Source organism: Netta rufina (assembly GCF_964035555.1).
Source record: "Netta rufina genome assembly, chromosome: 1".
In the NCBI taxonomy this organism is placed as follows: Eukaryota; Metazoa; Chordata; class Aves; order Anseriformes; family Anatidae; genus Netta; species Netta rufina.
In genome coordinates, this window is record NC_140123.1 from 168,806,215 (window position 1) to 168,831,191 (window position 24,977).

Genomic DNA, 24,977 nt, shown 5'->3' on the forward strand with positions numbered 1-24,977 from the left:
AGGCGCACCAGCACCGCTCCGCCGCGGCAGCGAGCCGGGCTGCGGCTCCTCCCGGACCCTGAGGGGGCCGCCTGCGGGCTGGGCTCCCTCCTCCCGGCCGCGGGGGTGCGGCGGTGCCCGGCGGTGCCCCCCTTGTCCCCCTCCATCCCTTCTCCCCCCGGGTCCCCTCAGCCCGCTCGCCAGAGCCAGCTGCAGGCACCCCCCTCCCAACCGCCGCCCCACCGCCCTGCCGCCCGCGCGGCGCTGCGCATGCGCAGCGCGCTCCCAGGCATGCTCACTGACTGGGGGGGGGGGGAGCGGGACGCGGTGTCGCGGCGCTGCCCGCCTCGGCTCGGCTGCGCTCGGCTCGGCTCGGCTCGGGGGGCGCCATGCGGCGGGCGGCCGCGTGCCTCCGCGCGCTGTGCCTCCTGCTGCAGCTCCGCGCCGCAGGTGAGCTGGGGGGGGGGCGCCGGGGCGGGCCGGGCCGGGAGCACCTGTTGGGGCGGGAGGGGGGGGGGGGGGGGGGGGAGCGGCGGGCGGGCGGGCGCCGTTCAGCACCACGGACAGCGACCGGCGGCCGAGCCCTTCCGAACCCCTCCGAGCCCCTCCGAGCCCCTCCGAACCCTTCCGAGTGCGTCCGAGCCCCGCGGCCCGAGCCCCGCCGTGAGGGGGGCGGCGGTTGGAGGCGCCCCGTGTCGGTTACGGGCTGCCCGCGGCCGTTGGTGCTCCCTTGTCCGTTGGGATCGGGGCTCTGAGGGAGGGTTTTCAGGCTGGGGGGCTCACCAGCTCGAGTTAGACTTCGCGAAGTGTAATTAGCCGAGGCAATTAAGCAAGCCCCGAAGCACGGGAAGAGACCCAACTTGGTGCCCCCTCACCCCGGGGCGCTGGGGGGCTGCTGGTGGGAGCCGGCGTTACCTCCTGCCAGAGGTCTGCTCGCCTCGCCAAGTGCAACTTGTTCCCTTGAGGCACTGAGAAAGCCGGCGAAGCTTGACCTTTACCGTGAAAAGGCCTCGAAAATGACGAGGAAATAAGAGGAAAATACCCCGCAGAAGTTCATACGGTGCTACGTTGTTCCCCGGGCAGCCTTGGAAAAGAAGTGCTTCAGAGAAAGCAGCAGAAAGGCTGGACGGGGGCTGAATGCAGCCCTCGTGTGTCGGGCACGGCTCCCATGGACGGCACGAAGCGGGCTTCCTCCAGGCAGGGCTGAGCGCGGCTGGCTCCTGCTGGAAGTCACCGAGGATGTCATAACGATAACAGAACACGGCGAGCTTAAACTGCTGTGATTTCCCCCTTTCATCTGATGCGAGTAGAAAATTTGGGCTTTTCATGGAGTACCGTTACAGACATCTTTTATGTATAGCCCAAACTTATGAATTATTGATGGTGCTTTTGCAGCTTTGGTTCATGCGATATCATAAAATGCATGCCACTTGCCACTAGTGTTGGATCACAAATTATATCCCAAATGTCATTTTTTGGTGTGCTGTGATGCAAACTGCTTGGCTTTTCACGTTTCTTTTTGTTCTGAGGATGAATATACGCGAGGCATGCTTCTGCATAAGGGATGCCAAAGAAACCATCAGCAGACATTAAGAAAATCTCCTGTAATGTCAATTGGTGGTAGTAGATTTCAGAGAAAACACAGCCCTACATTTACCTGATGTGATAGTATTGCAAAAAGAATTCATTTCTAATATGTTTAAATCGTGTTTTTTAATAGAAAGGCAATGCATGTCATATTGAAAATCTGGTTTGCTATGGAAAGGCAATTCTATTACACTTGTGTCACAGTAGCCACATACGTGTCTGCAAAAAAAAAAAGAAACAGCCTTGTTGTGATTGAGAATTTCCATGTCCTTAAAAAGGTATCATTTTACTAAGTTGGTTCAGACACCTATTCCAATAACACATGACAGCTGTGTATAAAGAAAATTAACTTTTATTGTGCTGTTGGTATACTGGTATATCTCTTGCTGAAATCAAAGACACTCGTGTGTGCATTTCAGGAAACAGAATTAGACCCTCATGTTGAGTGCAGCAGGTGAAGTAATCAACCTATGCAGAGCTTGCTGTTAAAGGAAGACCTAAATTTGTAGCTACTGATTACAGGTCAGCATGAATCTTTGACTTCTATTAGGCATTGCATGAGAGAGTGCAAGACAGGTTATACTCTTTTTTAGTTGCTATGATCTAATACGTGTTCTTGCAGTGAAAAAATTATGTCTCCCAAGATGACTAGAGAGCATTGTTTCCTTGTAAAAGAATGGCAGGTGGTAGCAAAACCACAAAGTGATGCATTAGACTAACATGCAATTAGAGCTATTTGCGTCATCGAGATTACTCAACTAATTAACTGTTTCACCTCACTTTCTTTTTTAGCAAATTGTATGAAAAGAGTTAAAACATACGATGGATTAAATATCTCCTCATAGGAAATAACCCAGGAAAATCATTTAGACTAGAAAAAAACTTAGTTAACAATGAGCATATTAACCCACCCCCTGCCTTTTGTTAAAATCTTAAGAAATCATTTTGTATGAAATTTGTATGAAGAGGAACAAATTCTGTTCCTGGAAAATCAAAGAGGTGGCAACTGGGTATTTGGTTGGGTCATCTAAGACATGGTTGATTGAGCAAAGGCCTTACGGTAGCTTGATCAGGGCTTCAAATACCTCATTTTATTCTTCTGTTCATCAGTGAAGAGATGCACTGACATCCTTTAGTCAGTATGGACCACTATTTCCCTACCAGCCTTTTCAGAGAGGAAGCGTGAAGGTCCTAGTCTCAACCTCTTGGTAGATCCATTCTCCAACCCTGCTGGTTGGATCAGGTGAAATTCAAGGTAGGAAATAGGGGCATTTTATTTTCTTGGGGCCATGCTTTGACCACAAACCAACACTTCTCTGGGCAAAACTCTCTAGGTAGAGAAACATCTTCTAAATATGCTAGGCCACTTCTCATTTAATTGCTACCAAAGCCCACAGGGTGATGTTACCATGTCCTGCTGAGCAGAAACTAGTCCTTCAGCTTTCCTGGTCAAACGTGCAGTGTGTTGTATTCTCATGGTTAGAAATGACTGGAGTAGACTGCAATTTCTAATCAGGTATTGGGGGTCCTATTTTCTAAAAACCACACAAGTTCTGTCACAAAAATAAGAAAATCTGGGGATTTTCCAGGCTATTTCTAGGGCTGAAATGTGATTTGCACAAAATGCATTTGCCATCAGATCCATATCAGTAGCCTCATGCTAGTGTGTGAATAATGCTAGTTTCTAAATACATTTAGAGTGAATGTGAAGGAGCTATTGATTTAAAAAATGTATTGGAATTCTGCTTCATTACACTAACGTAATCTAAATGTAGCTGGGACTTATAATTGCCTTCAGTGGAAAACATATTGCTGGGCTTGTGTGGGTGTCTTTACTAGAATAGACATTTGTGCCTTTTATTAGTAGACTCGTGGATAATCAGAGGGTAGTCATCTGTCCCTTTAAAAGTTCAGCTGGGGAAAAATAGCTTTATAATTCAGTGTCTGGCTTTGTATTATTCTTGAAGAAAAAGAAAAGATTCTTATCGTGTGTTTACATGTAGAAATTCTTGCTATTCACAATTGTTGAAAGGCATCATCTTCTACGAGGGGGTTGTGTTCAGTACAGCCATTAGGAAATTAGTGAGGTTTGTGAGCTTGGAATCCCTGCACAATTTCATTTGGTGCATTATGAGAAGACTGAAACATCTTAGACAGCAAAGGCTGGTTCCAGCTTCTCCAGAGAGCGAAGCTGGAGACTTGCTTAAAAGCCACAAATTTGGCTCTTGGGGGAGTCTCTCTGTCTCGAGAGCAGCTAACCAGATACAGCAGGTGGCTGTGGAGGTGGCCCCCCTCTGCGGGCGTGTTCTCAGGCCTGGTAGGGGGCTAGGAGAAGGGGTTAGACTCATTCTGTAAAGCACAGTTGTTGTCCTTTCTGATTTTCAGCATGGTTTTGGAATAAGTGCTTGGAGAAGCTTAATAAAATGTGCTCAGAAATCCTTGGTGTGATCTCCTAGAGCAGTATTAGTGAAACAGAAAAGCAAAAAAAAAAAAAAAACAACACCCACACCTGCTAAAACCTTAAGACTGAAGTTTGCTTCCCTTCATAACAGCTACTGATTTCCATGGAGATACTATATATTTACATCCACGTTATGCAGAACAGAATTTAGCCACAGCCTTCATTTGGAAAATGACGGTAATCACAAAATTAGCGCATCGGTGCGGTACCTTCTCACATTTTCTGGGGAAAAAACAGTCTGATGAGAAACTATATGGCACATCGGTGCCAGGGCATGAGTGTGGCGGAATACTTAAGGGCCTTTGGGACCAATGGCTCATCCATTAACTCACATGAGTGGACCTCCTGAAATCAATGCTCTGTAGTATCCAGTTTCATTATTGACATATTAGGCAACAGGCCCATAAGATGAGATGCAAAGTGCCTTTTTGAAAAAGATACCACCGATGTGCTTAATTCTAACTCGCTGTAGCTGTGGATATTTTTGGCCAGAGCACTTTTTTTTTTTCCTTTTTTTTTTTTCCCTACTGAAAAGGACTAATTCAGCAAAAACTGAATTTACAGTCGTTTCTATTTTCAGCAGATTGCTTATCACAGAAGGAAAAGAATCCCTTGCAATTCTTTCTCGCACGCTTTCTCTCTCTCACATATGCATGTGTTTTCCCTCACGTGTAGAGAACAGAAAATGAATATACACCTCCAACATGCCTGCATATTTTGTCTGTATTGATCATCTGAACTTTTTGTTTTGGTCAGAAATTCTGAACATTTTGTTCAAGGGCAAATAAAATATTTTCCCAAAGTTTTCCAGTTGTCCTGTGTTTGCTCAGCTCCGGTGCAGGTCACTTGCTTTGAATTTTGACATACAAAGGGTGCTACTCCTTTAATATAAAACACTTTTTTATCGAAAAAACCACCCCTTTTGCATATCAGACCTTGCTAGGAAAGCACAGAGCCCTTCCATAAGGAATGGGGATAGAAATTACAAAGTATTCGTGTTACAATTTTCACTGCATTATTGCTATCACTGTGACATTTTATCTGTATAATCATTGTACCTGCGTTGTCATTCTTTGTTTTTCTATAACAATTATAGCTAGTCCTATGTTGCTTCTTGAATTAGACCTTTAAGTGTGTCCTTATGCTAACAACGAACTCTTGGCTTTAATTACATGTAGGAGGTGTGCTTCCTCTTTGCCCATAAGCAAGGCTTTGAACGTAATGGGACAGAGAAACTTCCTTTAGCTGGAGGAGGCTGTGAGAAGCCATGCAGGAGTATGCCTGATGAAAAGTCATTAGGTGTAACAGCCTACTTTGGGTAGGAATTAGCTTCATTTGTATTGCTTTAGCAGTTCTGTCTTAAGAGAGGGCTGTGGTTTGAAGGAAGGACTTGATCAGGATTTGTGTTTTGTTGCGCTCTGCACCACAGAACAGTCCCACAGCCAGAAGTCCCTCCACGCCAAGGACTGCTGTATGTGGGAAAGGGTTTTACCAGGTGAATTCTTTTATCAGTTCAAACTTTCAATATGTGCTACCAAGCTAGCAAGTGGATTCATACTTCTTCCTTTTCAGGTTTGCCTGGTTGGCCTCACGGAAGCACTTTAGAAAGTCTGTTCTGTTTCTCTGACTGTTAGTGAAGTCTTATCACCGAATCACAGGACAGTAATAGTTCTTGGCCTACCTTGCTAAACTTGAAGAGTAGTTTTTGATGGGCTAATGCTGTGCAGCCTATCCAAATGAGATTTAGGTTTGATTGATGTACTACTTTGCTGACGGTAAGACATGCTGTTAACTAGACAGTACAGATGCAAGGCATATTGCCTCCAGACAGCTTTTGTTTTCATTTGTGCTTTCAGCATCATTTAAAACATTTTTATTTCCCATCAGAGATGTTGACTACTCTTGATATGTTAATTTTTTTTTTCAGTAAGGTGGATGAGGCAGGGATAAAGAAATACATTGTGAGCTTGCAAGGGAGTTTGGTAGGGATTTTTCCTGTTCTACTTTCCCGAAAAGATGATAAAGACAAAGATGACAACTGGTAGCAATGGTGGAAATACTGAAATTAACACAAGCAATGAAATAGAAAATATGCATTCTGTGTTACCGTGGAGTTTCTTGTTGCACATTATTAGTTGATGAAGAGTTGCAGTTGATAGGTCTAGAAGCAAAGCTCCAAGGCCAAGAAATGCAACTAAAGATAATCAGAGATTTTGAGGAAGAAGAGTGTTGAGCGGAAGTATCTAAACTAAAGGAGAGTGCTACAGTGGAGGAACATGGAAGCAAAGAGAAGACAGAAATAGAAAAGCCAGTAAGAGAACATGCAAAATTGTGAAAGAGGTGTTCTTGCTGGTAAGAAATAAAACAAAACAAACAAACAAAAAAGAACAACCACCAACAACTAAGGAAAAGAAGCAGCATGTGAGGAGTTGCAGGGAAGAAGTCAAAGTCAACTGGTAGGAAAGACCTGAAGAAGAAGTAGCAATATTTATCAGGAACCTAAGCCAGAGTGCTGACCCATCAGAACAATATACAGGTAGAAGAACTAGGAAGACAGATTCAACAAATCAGACCAGTATAGTTAGTGCCGCATCTGTTACCAAAGAGAATTGGAATGGTTATTAAGTGAGAAGGAAGGGTAGGCTCTCTTCCAGGAGCAAAGGTAGATACAAACATGCTGCTGAGATAAGTTCTGGTGCAAGTCTGGAAGTAACCACTGATTGTTGTTCATTTTAGAATAAAATAATGAAACCAAATTTTCCATTTCCCTAAAAATAACTATACTTAGCTGAGAAGTAGGCGAAGATTCAGCCTCTTTTTGATTACAGGAAGTAGCATGAAATCACAATCTGAACATCTAGTCTGCTCTCCTCAATGCCAAGGCAGAATAAATGATAACGCTTTGTAAATACACTTGAGGGAGGGAGGAATTTGAGGAGAAGGAATAAAATTATTTTAGTAAAGGGCGATATAAGCGCTGGATGAATGATTGCAAATCCGTCATGAATAATGATGCTCTGAAATAGAGTTCAAACAGGGTAATGTGACTGGAATATAAAAATTCACTTTAGGATCAAGTTTGCTAAGCTTATGGAAGAGACACCTCTAGGAATTGTTGTTTTTTTTTGAGTCTTGTCCTAAGTCTCATTTTCTGAATCCCTGTGTTTCTTGATATAGCTGAAGATTAAAAGACACCTGAATCAGTTTTTGCTGTCATACTGTGCTGCTTCAGTTCTTCATAGTTTCTGGTGGTTTCCCCAGGGACCTCAGAGGAGAACTAGTTTTTTATGTGTGGGTACAAAAGTAGATATGGGAAGGAAAAGAGACTCCCTATCTTCTCCCTCTTAAGGGCTGGAGACTGGCAATATTTACAGGTATGCATAGCAGAAGTGCTGGTGTTTCTGCCTTAACCTCTCTGAGTGCCTTATTGGTACAAACTGTGCTCAGAGCTGAGGTTTGGGTGGCAGGGACAAGAAAGAATATCCATCAGATTGAGAGGAAGCTTTAGGTTCTACCATAGGATCAGTGGTGGCCCACTATTAGGGTCACCTGAGGTACAAGTAGCAATGTGGGAGTCAGTCTTATCTTGTTTAGGGCCTCGTCTATGGTCTACTGAGATCAATGAAGTTTTCGCACCGGGTACTATCAATGCATGGGACCTGCTGAAATTACTGGGGCTTCGTGGACTGCTCGGAAAACTAAGTTCAGCCTGGTAATTTTCTTGGGTCATGTTTGAACTTCTGTGCTGTCAGCTGGTAAAAATACATCTGTTTGAGTGCAGAGGGTACGTTGTGTAATTAGACTAGTTAATTTCTCATTTCTACAGAATGGGTCACTACCAAACTGTATTGTGCTGTCCATCTTGAAAATCTGTGGTGATGGATCGTGTACCGAATCTGCTGCAGTGAGCTGTGATACTGCCATGATTTTAGCATTGCAAAGGAAGAGAGTCTGTCAGGATCTAGTCAGAAATGGTGATACTGCTATTAAAAATGAGATTTGTGAGCAGGTGAGCTTTTTGGGGAATTCCTTAAACTCTTGGCTTATCAAAAATAAGACAACTGTTCATTTTTCATTTTTTTTTTTCTGGATTCAGACAGGATTAACTCTGAAGTTTTACTTGGAATTTACTTTAATATTATTCAGGGAAAAAAATGGACTAGTAATTACATTTTCTTCTTCTTTCAATAAAAATAAATGAAATAAAAGGGGAACTTGGAATATTGAAGTGAGGAGGAAATGCAATATAAAAAATTCCTGGGGAAACACAGTGGTTTTTATTCCCTCAGAAACAAAGAAGCAGGAGTGAAGGGAACAATGAGGAACCACAGACACGAAGTGTGTTTGTAGTTAATATGCTCAGCTTTGGAATACGAGTTGCTTGCGATGGAGACATGAAAAGAAAGCCAGTGAAGAGGTGACTATGAGAAGTGCTGATGTTCCCTTGTTTCTACTTTGCCCTTCACGCAACTCTACAAATTGCTAGGTTAAGACCAGCCCTCAGGATTTTATCAATGAAGCCAGCCCCCAGAAAGCTGAATGAGATCCCAGAAAGCTTAAAAAGCTCTGAAATTCAGCTATCTTTAAGGCCATACCCTGCAATTCCTCAGTTTTTTCTTCTCTCAGTCATCTTTGCATTTAAACTTGGCAGCAGCTGTACACGTGCCCTCAGTGGTCATTTAGAAATCGACTGTTTTATTTCATATTTATTTTTTTTTTTACCATTTGAAAGAATAGCCTTGGGTTTAGCACTGTACTTCATATTGGGAGGATCTCTAAGCATACTGCAGAATGCCTGGGTCTGTGTTCTGTCTTCCTATTGATTTTCTGCTCATGTATGATATGAATTGCCTCACTGCCTGCTGACATGGACCCACTCTTGGCAGTGAATGCAGATCCCAGTGATGCATAGCAATACTATAGCCCAGATAAGATATTGGCGTTGATTTTCCTAACTGAAATTTCATAAGGAAATTAGGTCAACAGAATGTAATTACCTACACTGAAATCTCCTAAGGGCACCGGGTAGAGCTGTGCAAATGGCTGATTATTTTGATTTGCTTACAGAAGCAAAAAAATCACAGGCAAAAATCAGTCTGAATAGAACAAAATGATTTCTTGTTCAACCTGAATGGAAACATGTAGTTGGTTTGGAGCTGTTCTGCACAGCTCATTATGAGAATTAAAATAATGTTGATTTTTTTTTTCTTTCTAACTGAAAACCAGTGCACAAATTCACCATTCCCATTAACTCCAGCAGCTTCTGAAGAGGAAATCCCAAGCTGAGCAGAGTGAGCTCTCAGGGTTCACTTCTCTTAGAACACAAAGTCCCTTTTGTACCACAGCGTGTTTCTTAGAGCACTCATCCAGGAGGTGACTAATTCAGCTTCAGTTACTTTTTATCTATAAAGGAGATGATCCGTGCCTATTTTTCTGCTCAGAGGGACAGCCTGTCTCCCAGACGAGCAGCTGAATTGGGCTGTGGTGGCTGTTTATTTCTGCTTCCTTTTAGAAAGTCGTCATTAGGAAGTACTTTGACTATCAAAAATAAACTTATTTTGCATATCATGGCAGCAGCAGGGAAGGTTTGGAGTGCGACAGCCCCCTTCTATTGCAAACACGGAGAGGTGATGGAGGTGTTGCCTAATGGTGAGGTGGTAAATTGTGGTTATGGAGTCAAGCATCTGAGTTTTACCTTTTCTCTCTTTCCTACATGTTTAAGTCTGATTTTTTGATCTGGTTCTTGGCCTTTTTTCCTCAATTCCCATATAGAAAAGATGATCATTACAACTCTCATTTTTGTTATTACTAGGTGATTAAATACATCAGAAAGTGGGCTGCCTATGTTTTGATAAAGAAGTCAGTACCAGTACAGAAGTTGAACTTGGCTCAGCACATGCTCTGCTCTTGCATATCATTTCTGAAATGTAGCCCTGACTAGACGTAGAAAACACTTAAAAAAGCTCTGTAAAAATTTAAGAATTTAATACACTTAACATACTTAGTAGACTCACTGTGGTGTTGCTAAGCTATTGCTATAGAAATTGCATTCAAGGGAATTCTTGTATTCCACAAATAATCTTTCCAAATCTTGTAGAACCCAAAGTTCTCATCAAATTTCTAGAATCATCTATGGAATATCCAAGAGAGACATTCTAAACTTATTCTTTTCTTTCTGCAGGCTGCTTTTCTGGAGACAATGACCACTTTTTGGCAATTCATCAGCGAAAGAGTGGAAAACCTGTGTTTATTTATCACCATGTGCAGAGTGTGGAGAAAAGTCTGGATACAGACAGTTATAAGAATTCCAAACAAAATTTCCATTCCTCTTCCCACACCAAAATAAACAAGCTGCACCCTGCAATAATTGTTAAATCAACCTTCCCCAGACCTGCCTATGACCCGTCCCTCAATCTGTTAGCTATGGCTGGTCAAGATTTAGAAGTGGAAAATCTTCCCATTCCTGCAACAAATGTGATTGTTGTGGTAAGTGCCTTTTTCTGGTTTCTGGAGCTGTTTTGTGAATAAATATGCTTGCAGATAAATATAGACACAGATTGTAAAGTGAGGTATCCAAAGTTCATATTCTTCTGCCTGGCTGATCATCTGAATCTAAATAATGACCACACATCTTGAAGCTCTTCACTTTAGTAGAACTTGCATTTGTATAGCCTTTCTGTGATCAACAAGCAACCTGATGAACCAGTGTAGAATATAGCTTCTCTGTAGGTAAAGAAGTTACCTTTGTCTCAAATGCCTTTAATCCTCTTGTCTTTATTAATATTTGGTCTGCTTTTGCTGGGTGGGTATTAAACTTATTCTGGGCACAGGAAAATATATTTCAGTGAACAAGTCTACGGAGGCAGGGAGATTTTAAACGTCTGATGCAGACATTTCATTCACTTCTATTTCTGTAACAAATCCACCATTATGCTTACATAGTTGTCTGAAAGCAAGTCTGTTTCTTGAAAAAAAATGAGAATTATGTTTTTGTTGGTGTATGCCATGTGTATTACTCCTGGGAGATATGGTCCAGGACCCTCCTCATTCAGTAACCTGTTTGATCTTTCCCCTTCTCAGTGAGGTGATGGCAGCACTCCTTCCTGCAGTGGAGAGCACATCAGTCGAACCATACGATGATGCCACCCTGCTGCATCTTCACCCTTCATGCCAGGGGAGCAGGACAATGTCAGTAGAGTCGTCCTCTGTGGGGTGTGCAGCAGAGTCTGCGTATGTTCTGCACAGACCTTGCTCTGCCTCACCCCGGTGCATGGTTAGCCCTGCCTGATGATGCAGAATTGGGTTTATTCTTCTTTCTGGAGGGAAGAACAACCATTCGTAACGGCTCACTCACCCATTAGAGTTAACTAATAAAGATTAAATGGAAACAATGTGACTAATTACAATCAGCAGCTATTTGCCTAATTCTGTAAATTGCTTTGTACAAAAGATGCTAGATTAAAAAAGAATGGCCTTCGCAAACAAGGATAGAAGACAGAGTGTACAGCACTGGGAGATGTTAGCACTTGGAGTGTTTCACAATCAATAGTTTCTCTTACTGCTGGTGCCTCTGGAGATCTGCCCTTGCGAAGGCACTAAGTAGCTGTATGCATGCCACTGAGTTTAGTGGAGTGCAGTAAGGGCTCATTTTAATAGTTAAAAAGTAGAGATCTAGCCTCAAAAAGCAGTGTTCTGGGCATGTTTGCACTCCCTGTGAGCAAAGCCTCCTAATTTGAGATTTGATGGCTAATGTAATTAGCGGTCTAGGTTCAGTTGTATGCAGGCATGCTACTGCAGTCCATTTCAGAGCAAAATAAGGGACTGACAGCCTTGCTTCACAGGGACATATCAACTGTCCACACAGTCCCCATGCTGAATGGTACTGATCTGGAGGAGGAAATGTCAAACAAGCTGAATACATTTATGCCCCGGGCTTGCTGCAGCCATTAGGGCCAGCACGAAAGCTAAGGTGCCTGCTCTCTTCTCCCACAGCAAGCATTTCACCTCCTGTGAAGATGAAAGCTCTCTGCTAGTGCAGGGAGCTCAGAATATGCACAAGCTCTTATTTTTTTCATTAATGGTGGTGTTACCTGGGAACTATTATTTTAGCAGAGCCTTGCATGCATTTGGAGATCCACAGTGCTCAACTTTGAATGGAATGATCTTGCAAAATATTCTGGGGCGACTCCGATTGTAGCTGACCGGCTCTGTGACTGCATTAAAACTTAAGTGAGGCAGATTTTCAACAGGAGCACATAAAAAAAGATCTATTAAATCTACATTAAGTTCTCATTAAGTGACCTCGGTCTGAAGCTTTGCTACTGCATTTGCAGGATGGAGCCGCTGCTCTGAAACCTTCTGTTCTGGCTGGGAACCATATGTGCTTTGAGGGGGGGCATCACAGCGTGAGCTAATCATGACATGAAAGCTGCTTGTTGCTTGGGATCTTCAGTTATCTCTCGGTGTGTTGAAGGACAGGGATTTTAGTTTGGTTTTAATGTCATCCTTTCAGAAAAAAACACCTTTTGGGAAGCATATATTTTAAAGTAGAAGCACAGAGAGACTTGGGCAACTCAGTGGAGTAATCCCACAATAAAAAAAAATTGAAGTTGTTTTCCTCTAAAGGGCATCTGTCCCACAGCAGGGTGCTTGCCGTCATGCAAGCACAGCCCTGCTCCTTCCAGGTCTCTGCACTTGGATGCTTGGTTTCTCCCTCATGAATTTCATGTTAAGTAGATTGCGATCTTAATGTCATTGCCAAGGGAGTCTGTTTTGTTTTGAATGCACGTATGTCATTCCCTCTTTGTTTTGAACTAGCACTTGCCGCTTGTTGCTGCTTTTTGGATTTTATTATATAGGGCAAGTGGCAACATTTGTTGTTTTGCCCTGGCTGACCCTTTTTGTTCCAGCCTGTAGCAATGTTGTTGGTTGCTCAACTTGAAAGGGCAATTGCTGGTGTTAATGCTTCCTGTAATCCAGTTACATGACTAGTGCACGCTGTGATTTAGAATGAAAGCCTGAAAGGGGGGTTGTTTTTTAAAATAAATCAACGCTGTTACAGCTCTGCAGAGGGGAGGAAACTAAATTCAATCTAATTTCAGTGACTTGAGGTCCATTTTCTTCATGATGGAGGTGGAAAGGTGGGGCAAATAGATGCCTAATGTAGAACGATTACAAGGTTATATTCTGTGCTAAGGACTCTGCCATCTGACAAGCAAAACATTGCCAATGCACAGAAGAGTGCTGTGAAGCCAAGAATTCTGCAGGTATTGTGTCAAAAAATGGTGTTTTGTGGCTCTACCAATAGAAAATGCATGTTAAGAAGTAATATTACTGAACCTGAGGAAATTGTACTGCTTGTTTGCCAAAGGGAGAAAGACAAGGGTTTTATTTTCTGGGAGCATGTTTTCTGTACCTGAAGGCTTTCTTTCACATTACCTCCCTTCAGTGCTCAAATCTTGTTGAAGGAAGTAAGGACAATCCAGAGATCTTAGAAGCATTTTGACTGTTTTGTCAATGTTTTTGTGCTTAGCCATATGTTTTGTTCAGCTGTCATTCAAAAGGACATGAGACCACTCATCTAAAAACACTTGGTTAATCCATGGAATTACCTAATTTCTTGGTAACACTTAAGATTTTCTATTTGTTTGGGTTTGTTGGGAACCCAGAAACCATGCATGCATCAAACATATTAGATAGCAGGGAAATGAACAAATTCTCCAAACAGGTCTCTGTTTATTCTAGGTCTTCTCAATACTGAATACATGTATGAGCACCAGGAAGGTCAAGGCAGTACACAGAGAGCATAAGTAGTATGTGGATGAACACTTATTATTAAAAACGTTGCTGCCTAACATACTTTTTATTGAAAAAAACAAGCAAACAAAAAAACATACGTACAGATATATATGTAGTTAGGGCTGAACTTGAGAGAAAAGCAGAAGGACTCGTAGTAAAGGTTACAGCTCAGGCTGGGCCTGAAGTATCACCTCATGGAAGTGCTAAAGCATCAGCACTTGCAACCTGATATAGTTTGGTCTGTCCAAAGTCTCTCTCGGACACACAAGTGTGTCATGCTAACATTGGGCCAAGCTTCTCAGATGCTTTTTTCACTCGTATACTATCAAGTGTTTCAGAAATGTAAAGCAAATCAACTTGCTCACTATATCATTTTTTCCTTTCACCTCCCACTACTACTATGCACCTTCTTATATAAATATGAAAATCTGTGTCTCTATTTTTGGTGCTTATGGAGTTGACAGCGCTGTACCGTAACCTAAAATTCAGTGCATCTCCTCAGTTTCATTTGGTTTGCATGTGTGATACTGCATTGAGCTGATTTAACTGGAGTTTCTCCCAGCTAATATCAGAGGGATGTAAGATGCACAGACAGCCCCACAGAGCTTCTCTCTGCATTGCCATGGCTTTTTGTGTGAGGCTGTATTCCTCAGAGCTGCAGCTCTGCCATACCATTACAACTGTTTTGTCACCAACGTTTGACCCTTCTACCTTCAAGCAAGCTGCAAACAAGGAAGCATTTCAGGTGACAGTGCTCTGAGGTAGGATTCAGAGGAAGAGCAAGGCACGTGAATGTATGCAGCTATAAGTAGATACCCGTGTGTGAGCTAGGTATTCAAGCTTCATTATATGCAGTGGAGATCTAGCCTGTTTGTAGCCTGATGAGCTGTCTAGCACTATTCTGAACAATTTCTGCATGAGCAGGGAGTTAATATAGGTCTGGGTCCACATCCAATAGTCAAACTGGATGTGGTCATCGTGTTCTGGAGGTTAGTACTGATGTGAGCCATTTCCACATCACTTTTCTCACTGCCAAAGAACAGTGCCAGATGCATTTAAACTACCAATACGACATAGCCTTGATGTCTACTCCAGGTGAGCCGAGTATCTTATCTCTCTGGGCCCAAATGGCTGTACTGACAAGATTTCTATTGGTGATAGTGGGTGCATAAACACATGCATAAACAATTTTGATACCAAGATAATGGGGAAATCCTTTCTGAATTGAGGCACAGTTCAAGTAGGCGGGCTGCTTCATGGATTTTGGGAAGCTGAAAACCATGAGGCTGTGAAACCACAGCAGAGCTGCTTTTACATTCACCTCACTCCTGCCTAAGTTTCCTCATGATACATACTTAGAGAAGGTGCAGCTCTTGTTTGCTTACCGACATGGCGTTACACATATAAATTTATTCCTCCATTAGTTCCTCATTTCCTGATGCGTCAGATTTAATTTTTTACGTCAAAGCCAAGGACCTCAGCTACCTTATTTGTTCCTACGTTTTATTTCATTATTCCCACCACTTTTTCCTGATGTCTCTTTTTCCTGATGTCTCTTTTTCCTGATGTCTCTTTTTCTAATCCTTTGTACTTTCTGGCAAGCCATGGCTTCCACACAGAATGTCCCATCCAAGTTCCCCTAGTGAAAAACAGGATATCCTTCTCTCTTGTCCTTCATACATCCACCCAAGACTTGCTTTTGATAAGGGGCTTGCTTCTTTCTTTTGAAGACTGGTCAAACAAAGGGAACCAGGCCACAAAGTGTACTTCTTAACACTGAAATTACCTCTACTGACTGGTTTGTTGGAATGCCACGAGAACTGTAGGAAGAGAACCTGGTAAAAAAAAAAAAAAAAAAAAAAAAAGCAGGGTCCTTCAATCCTTCTGGTCATGTTCAGCCCCAAAGTATTTTCCTTATAGGTACGTTTTTGTGGAGACATTTAATAGAGGGTTGTTTGGTTTTTTTTTTTCATCTTTGTACAAATGGAACAGTGTGGAATTTGCTTTTTACTTTTCTTCAAACAGAAAATACATGTTTCTTCTCATTGAGATTTTGGTAATGTAAGGTCCCCTTTTTTTCAAGGCTGCATCACAGAGTATTGGCTACTGGTTTCCATAGGTTTTACCATTTCACTGAGACCTGAGAATATGCTCTGATGATGTTTGTTCACTAATAGCTGTTCCACTTTTCCCCAGCTTTCCACTCCACTGATTTGATGTTTCTCCATAGTCTTACTGATCTTTTCCCTGATATTGAATACCTTATTTTGATATAAGACCAAGTCTCTACTTTATTTTATTTTTATTTTTTTTTTTCAATTCTCTGTGTTAGGAACTCTTCTGGCTTTCAAATTCTGTGGCAGCCTCTGTTGGCACAGCATCTGTCCAGCTAATACAGACCTGGACAATCCGCATCTCTGAGCTCAGTTGTTCCTGGAGCGGGTTCAGTAAGGCCATGGTAAACAGTCTGTAGTTACATTTAAATGTGTCTGACTGATGAAAATGCATGGAAGTCTGTGAGAAACTTTGACAGCTGAGTGGTCCATTAGACCAGAAATTTAGGACTGTTTTTAGGAGACCACAAACCAAAAGTAGTTCTTAAGTTGAGGGGCTTGGGACACAGGAGAGGATAGAAATGGATGATGGCTGGGGGATGTTCTTACTATGGAACAGAGTTTCTGAAAGCAAGTGTTGCTCATGAACTGCCTGCCTCCCATCGTATGTTGTATGACACGTTATGTTGTGTGACCAGCTAACTACAGTTAGTTTGGAAGTTTTTCAAAATGTGAATTTTATCTTCCCATTACATTCAGTCTGGTAATGTCCTTATTTTCACTGGGATAGAGGTAGATGTGTACTCCTCTCCTTCAGTAAAAGTAGCCTAAGGGCACCCCCTCTGTAGGCCTTGTGAAGAGGTGGTTGAAACACTTTTGAAATTATAATATGCTACAAAATGGAGCAAGAATAAGGCATAAACGTGTTACCAGTCAGGAGAGCAAGTAGTCCATAAACTGGCAGGTCAACCAGTGCTGGGGCAAATAGCCAAGCTGACAGTCTATGAAATACAACAAAAAGTGAGATGTCACTTTTTGCCACTGAGCATCTGAGGCCTGTCACTGCCAACATGAGGGATGGATTGGCATTGGGCCAGGCAGAGGAGACTTAATACAAGATTGTAGCTCTGTAGCGACTTCTCAAAAGAGCCTTCTGAGGAGTAGGATCTCCAAATCCAACAGGGTATCAAATGGTCCCTCACTGTTTCCAGGTCATGTGTTTGTCTGATACTGGAATCAACAGAGGACAAGTGCTGTGCTAATCGATGGTGAAGTTTTAAGATCTTAATGTAATTACAGTGCTGAATTGCTAACAAGTTATAAATGTTAGTCACACATTACAACAGTGGGCACTGTCAGTCAGTACCCTTATTGAGTCCCTTTACATTTTACATCATAACCAGATCTTTACAGCATTCTGCTTCTAAACTCAAGTCCACCTTCTAATTAAAGACTGATGCTCATCGTTATCTTAGTCCTTTCTTAAGTAATTACTCTGCGTGCAACATATCTGCAGCAAGCCTTGCAAACAGACCTAGTCGCCTGCAGCTCTGTCATTCTGGATTTCGTTTGCACAAAGAAATCTAGAGAGTCTGCATTAGTTGGCCTCATTTGCTTTCTGCTTCCTTCTGTGCACTTCAGCAAGGATAATTGCATGCTGAACCATTATCATGGTATTGTGTTTGCTGTCAGTCTTTGTGGAAAACAGGAAAGATTGCATTAGGTTGTAACATGCACTCAGACCTCCTTAAGGCACTTTTTTTGTTGTCTGACTAGCAAAAAGTTAATAGTATGTTAGTGGAATATTTAGTAACCCAGTGCTTTAATTGATTAGCTTACTGCTGGCAACTTTGGAGTTATTTTCTATATCACGCAGTGGTGAACAAAAGCTAGTAATATCTTTCATAAATTGCCCAGTTCCTCTCTGATTACAGTTTTCCTTTTCCACCATTTTTCAGTGAAGAGAATATGTTTCTTGAAGTCATTTAGTGTTCATGAGCTGCACAGTTTAAATGAAAACTGGATTTCAGAAGCAGGCATGTCGTTGCTTTCAAACTAAAGGTTAAATTTTCATTGGCAGTTAATGTTGTAAAGTTCATCTGTAAGAAAAAGATAAGGTGAGTATCAACTGTTCCATGCTTCTTTCAGCTGCGTGTTCCTTTAATTGGCCAGTCCCAGCTATAAAGTAGATACTTGTGTGTAGGAGAAAGGAATGTTTTTCCTTTTTTTCCATTTTTTTTTCTCCAGGAAAAACTTTTTTAATTGATAAAACACTTTTTGGCAAAACAGAGATTCCCCATGACATTGGATTGCATTCAGCAACAGTTGCCGCCAAATCAAAGATCTACATTTTTACTTAAGCATTTTCAAGATGTCTCAAAAATGCAGGGGAACTGAGATGTGACAGAAAGGCTGTATACCCAAGTGTGAGAGACCTGGCTCGAAGCCTTGCCCTAAAGGAGGCAGAAGAGAAAACTAAACTTGAGTCTTTCTCATTTCACATGATTTAGTCACTGAGCAAAGGGGTACTGATAGCCCATGTCTCATACTCACATTTGTTTGACCCAAAAGACTTTGTTCAGTCAACTGAAAATTCAAAGTAGTGTTAATCTTAGGCTGGTCCAATACAAATTTCTTGTATGTGTTTTGATTTGGTCCTTGAAATAGTGGAAAAAAAAAATAAAAACAAACAGCCCCCTGCTGCCTCCCTATTACATGGCCCCATTTATTTGGCCGTGTTGTGCTTGTCTCCTTTGTGACAATGCACAAGCTACACTTTGGGTGTTGCAGCCTTTCAGCTTTTCAGCAGCTCTTGCTCCCCTTCCTGGCTGGAGCTGCACTGACCCCATTCCCCCTTAACAGTACACAAGGTTGCATTTCAGCAGTTCGATCCATGTTCTGTTTTCCTTTTATAATGAGCTGAACCCTGTTACTGTCTAAATGTGGCTGAGGAGAGGGAAGAGTTCACTGGCATGCACAGTTCCAGGTGCCATCACTGGAATCATGGGTGCTTGACATCCAAAATCATAAATGAACAAAATTACCCACCATGAGACTCACCCATAAATAAATGTTTTGACAATTCCCCACAATAAATCTATGCATTGCATTGGTAGTGTTCAGGAATAAAGACTGAAGAAGCCTACTTTTTTTTTTTTTTTCTTCTTTTTTACTTCTTTTTTTAAATTTTATTTCTCCTGGAGCCCTCAGAGAACTATATTTGTGGAAAGCCAAGTTCCTCTACAATAACATTTAAAAGACAGATAAAGGGCACTCAGATAAAAAGACAGCAAGACAGCATGTGTTTCGTTATCAGTCAGTGTTTTGTTGGATCTGGCAGTTCAGCCTCTGGAATAATCTTTCCAGTTCTTCACTTCTGACATCATTGTTAGGGAAAGTGACAGCTTCTCAAAAGCTCCTCAATAGATGGTTCATAGTGTGTTTTTTGTGTGCAACCCCTTAAATGTTAAGCCTTTTAAAAACAGCTTTTGTAAAAGAAAAATAATGCATTTTTATATAACTACATGAATATATGATATTTTTAAAACATGATGACGTATTGAATCAGAGAAACAGTTAGGAAGCAGAAAGTGATCTTTGGACCACACTCTACAAAGCCTCATAGATCAAGTATTACTGCACTTCAGCATCTCTCTGACCAAAAATAAATATTGAATTCACAAATGAAGTGCACAGGCTGGGAGGGTATTGGAATTTGAAAATGACTGGCGAACTGTCAACTGAACAATGTTTGTTCAGTCCCCTTGGTATTGAAACAGTTTGTGGAGAGGGGAAGAACCCAGGGAGGTAAGCAGAGAGGTACAGAGTCTTTGTTGTTGTTGCTAAAAGCATTCAAGTAATGTTTTGCTGTCCTTCCTTTGGAGGTCAGTCATGACTGACAATCTGGGATGGAGCTAATTCTTATTTGGCTCTGCACCACAGTAAACTGGTGGAAAATACTTCAAGGGGATGTAGTGCGAATGAGTCCAAAGGAGGGCCACAAAGGTGATCAAAGGGCTGGAGCACCTCTTTAAAGACAGGCTGAAGGAGCTGGGGTTGTTCAGCCTGGAGGAGAGGAGAGAGGGCTCTGGGGAGACCTTACAGCAGCTTTCCTGTACCTAAAGGGGGCCTGCAGGAGAGCTGGGTGGGGACTTGTTGTTAGGGAGTGTAGTGACAGGACAAGGGGGAATGGCTTTAAAGTAAAAAAGGGTGGATTTAGATTAGATATAAGGAGGAAATTCTTCCTTCAGAGGATGGTGAGGCCCTGGCACAGGCTGCCCAGAGCAGCTGTGGCTGCCTCATCCCTGGAGGTGTTCAAGGCCAGGCTGGATGGGGCTTTGGGCAACCTGGGCTGGGGGGAGGTGTCCCTGCCCATGGCAGGGGGCTGGAGCTCTGTGGGCTTTGAGGGCCCTTCCAACCCAAACTATCTGTGATTCTCTGAATACGTGCTAGAAGCATTGCGAAAAGCATTGCGGGTATACATCAAGGCTGCTAATAAAATAGCGATGAATAGTGTAGGAAAGTGTTTGACAGCTTATGTTATTTCTATGTTTATTTAAACATGAATTGAAAGAGATTTACATTTCAGACTTCATTAGCTGTTGGAGAATAAAAGTGGAATGTCTGCTTTATACAGATTTGGCTGTGGATACGCATTCTCTTTGGGAATCGTCATTGTGTAATAAACTGTAACATAGAAATCAATGACAATATAGTCAGGATTTTTACGTTTATAATATGCTAAAGTCAATTTGGCTTGATTTACACAATGTCATTGATTGAGTTTTATTTGGCTTTTTTTGCCCCTTTTCTTGTTGGTGGCCTTAGAATATGAGGTTATATTTTTGCTGGTACTAATTATACTAGAAACATTGTTGGTGTTTTTTGAAAACACACTGAAAGAAATAAGGATCACTTGCATTATAATCCTGTGGTGGTCTGGCAACATTTATCTCTTTCTGCACTGTTTAGCCAAATTGTTGCTGATACTCTTTCTTCAGGCAACACATAATATATTGTCTAATTAAGAACAGAGCTCTTGAGGCTAATACTTACAAATAAATGATATTTTAATTTCATAGTTTCATTTCAGGTACTGTACCATGCAGTTTTATAGAAGTACCTTATTCTGAGCTGACAAGTCATTAAAACAAACGTTTTGGGCTAGGAAGATAAACACTGCTCTTTTCTTTTAAAGTCTTTGCATTTGTTGGGCAAAATAAAGCTAAAACACTATAGAAATGATATTCTTTGCCTAAATGTGATAAAGAAGAAGAAGAAAACAGAAATCCTCAAATCCCTTTCATAGGCTTTCTCTGGAAAGGTGTAGCACAATGCTCTGCCTTGTTAGCCACAATGGAAGTATATACAGGCAATAAAAATTTACCTGAAAATTAAATATACTCATTCAATTTCTTCCACTTTTTTGTGTTTATGCTATAACTACACTGGTTAAAGACCTCTCCCCTTTGTCCATTGCCTACTAAGACAGAAACTGAAGGATTTCTAGGTTGACCCTGGTAGGAATACTCTGTTAAAGGATGGCTCAGCAGGGGGAGGGAAGGTGGTTATTAGCTATGAGAATGCCTTTTTGACACACTTTATACATACTTTAGTGGTTGTAACAAGGGATTATTGACTGGAACTGGAATAACAAGGAAACATTATCTGTGAATTTAAAAGATCACACACACTGTGAAATAGCAAGAAAGGTATTGAATGTTGATCAGGAAAAAAAAAAAAAGTCAACAACTGACCACTCCAGAAATAGGTAATAGGACAATAATTAAATAGATACTTTGAAATCCATACACTAAATAAAAAATTCAATTGTAGCTTTAATTTTTAAATGTGCTTCCTAAGAAACTCCCTGAAAATGGATATAACCTTTAATGAAATAACTGTAATGTGAGGCTTTCAGTAATGAATGAATTAGAAAACCATATGGATACATTAAGTGGAATAATAAATGTACCATACACAAAAGTAGGACATTCATAAATCATTTATGATGTCCTTTCTAATCAGTTCTTGGTTCTTTGAGTCTTAATTGAAAGCCAGGGTAGCTGGATATTAGAAAAACTAAATTTGTTAGTCAGATAACAGACAACTTTCATTAAAGCATTAATTAATTTTAGAAGGCTAAGGGCCTGATACATTACAAATACTTGCAGAACAGTGCTACTTTATTATTTTTTAAATTATTTTCATTACTGTCTTCTTTTGTTCGATGAAAATTATTCATGTTCTACTTTAACTTGCTCAGCAAGTATGTTGAGATACTACTGTGCTTATGGAATAGTGCTGTCTTGCCCAATGAATTGCTTCAAACTGCTGCATGGTACAGTAACAGAAGTAAGATGGCTATTGCTACAGTAACTGTGAATGAGCTTCTTCCCTCTTTTCAGGCAGAGATTTAGAGGACCTGTGGTAGGCAGAGATTTAGAGGACCTGTGGCAGGCAGTTCACTCTGCACAGTCCTTCTTGCCAGTAGAGAGAAGGGAACACTACAGAAAATATCTTCTTCCTTTTCACTTTTCTTGTTTTTTTTTTAAGCACACTAATTTAAACTCTCTTTTTATCACCTCTAGTAGTTTCCTTCCTGGAGTCTAATTTCATTAAGAAGGTGGCCAAAATAAACATTTTGCAGCACCCCGTTATAAAATGAGGGCACAAAATACATGCTGAAATTAATGTGAGGCTTAAGCTACAAGTTTACTTTGCCAAAAATGTACAAGTCTATGCCAGAATTATCAGAGATGTTTCAATAAAGTACCTAAGGAAAATTTTTATTGCTGGATTCTAAAAATAAAAAAAAAGATTCAGTCTGAGAATAATATTGTTCAGTATGAATAGCACACCTTTGTGGTGGTGGTATATATGCTAAAAAAAAAACACAACTAGATAGGCAGCTTATTTTCAATGATCACATTTATTCCTGTGCAGGTGTTAAAGTGGGATGTTTTTATCATTAATTCTCTATTATTAAAAGTGAGGGACTAAGTGATGTTGTGAAGCCCTGATCGTGTAAAGTAATAATAAAATGACATAGAACAGTAAGATGTAGATATACCAGACACAGTTAGCTCACATCTATTAGGCCTTACTAGTTAGCATTAATGTACAGAGCTGGGCACCTCTAACCAAAAAGTCCCTTGGAGTCCCAGTGCCTATCAGTGTGTTGCAGAACATGAGGAGCATCAACGTTAGCACTGTGTTAAGGGGTTCTCCTGCATAAGGACAGCTTTGGTGTCTCCACATTTGTATGCAATTAGACCAAGCACTGACTGTATTTCTAGGCCAGACTCAGATGTCCTGAACTGTCCTAGCTGCACTCAAACCCTTTCTCTCATTCTCATGCAATTTACCTTTCTCCTCCTTAAATGCTACTGGTTTGCTTGGCTGGCCAGCCAGGTGTGTTCAATGATTCAAATGCTCTCATTTGGCCCACTTTAAATTCACTTTGGCTTTCTCTTGTCCTCTTTCAGAGGGCTAAAATACTGGCTTGTCTTACAGCTGTAGGCTTCCCTAGGGGCTAGCCAAAATTTCCTTGTATGCCCTGTTTGACTCATCAGCTGCCTGTTGACCAGTCCTCATCTGTTATGAGTGTAACCCCATAAATTCTTTTCATTAAAGGTAAGAGACTTTAAATGAAGAATCCAGTGCTTTTGGCATTCTGTTTGTTAAGCTCTTTTGATCAATCACTGCAGAAATTAAATACTTCAGAAATACATATCTGCTGCTTGAAAGGACTGTTCAGTCACTGTGGTCTCATTAATGTCTTGTATGTTGCCGGTCCCAGTGATCCCTGCCTTTGCCAAAGAGGGCTGTATAAGTTTGGCAAAGATTGCTAGCTTTCTTTTGTTGTCTGAATGTTGTCATAATTCTCTCCATCCATTCTTCTACTGCTATTGATCTTTGCTCTCTTGGCAATGTTACTACTGTTATAGTTTCTTCAGTTGTAGTAGAAAGACACTGACTATAATCTTTGGCTCCAATGCATAGTAATTTGTTTTCTTGGCTCTTCTACTTTAGTATATAAGCTACATCTTTGCTTTCTTAAGTTTTATTCTGCCTGGAGGCTGGCTTATTCTGCCTTTCTTTTTCCTTCTCTTGTCTCTAATTGTTGAATTCTTTCAAAACTGCTTTGAGTCTGATGCAATACAAAAATACCTTCACTTTGATATCACATCAGCTGCCAACCAGCTCTCTAACAGCTTGTTAGTTATGGTGTGGATCACCCATTCCTTGCAGCAACTGAGCTGTACAGAAGGCTGATCAAGACCCACTGAAGTGAAGTCTTTGGAGTCAAAAATGCAAGATAGAAATAGTCTGAAAACAAAGTTCAGAGGTTTTCAAAAAAATTAACCGGGACAACATGGAGCTATGTAGATACTTTAATTGTGAGGTGAGAAGGAAATGAGAGTCTTGCATCACAAAATGGCCAAGAACCCAGAGCTCAAGGCATAGAGCTGCAATGGAATGTCAGGTTCAAGTGTTTCTTTTGCTACATCCTGGTTGGAGCCAAGATTCACAAGGAAGAAAGTAATTAAACCTCTCAAATCAGGTCATTTAGTGGATTTGTTTCAGTTTCTGAGTAGTCCTGACACAAGACCTGGGAGGGGTGTTTTCATTGCATTTATTTCATTCCCTGCACCTGGGATGGGGAAACCCTGGCTGCACATACAGACTGGGCGATGAGACGCTAGAGAGCAGCCTAGAAGAGAGGGATCTGGGGGTCGTGGTAGACAGCAGGTTGAATATGAGCCAGCAGTGTGCCCTGGCAGCCAGGAGGGCCAACCGTGTCCTGGGGTGCATCAAGCACGGCATCGCTAGTAGGTCAAGGGAGGTGATCGTCCCGCTCTACTCTGTGCTGGTGCGGCCTCACCTTGAGTATTGTGTGCAGTTCTGGGCACCACAGTATAAAAAGGACATGAAACTGTTGGAAAGTGTCCAGAGGAGGGCTACGAAGATGGTGAAAGGCCTGGAGGGGAAGACGTACGAGGAACGGCTGAGGTCACTGGGCCTGTTCAGCCTGGAGAAGAGGAGGCTGAGGGGAGACCTCATCACAGTCTACAACTTCCTCGTAAGGGGGTGTC

General features: G+C 41.6%; 1 protein-coding gene across 1 annotated transcript in view; it reads left to right on the top strand.

The window, feature by feature from the left end:
• Nucleotides 1–295: 295 nt before the first annotated feature.
• Nucleotides 296–24,977, top strand: part of PTPRR (protein tyrosine phosphatase receptor type R) — a gene marked incomplete at its 3' end in the record, with an annotated part of 141,724 nt that continues 117,042 nt past the window's right edge. The window contains exons 1-2 of the mRNA XM_084302340.1: nt 296–429; nt 10,209–10,513. Coding sequence (XP_084158466.1) covers nt 369–429; nt 10,209–10,513 — 366 coding nt within the window. The 5' untranslated portion in view covers nt 296–368. The remainder of the gene's footprint in view (nt 430–10,208; nt 10,514–24,977) is intronic.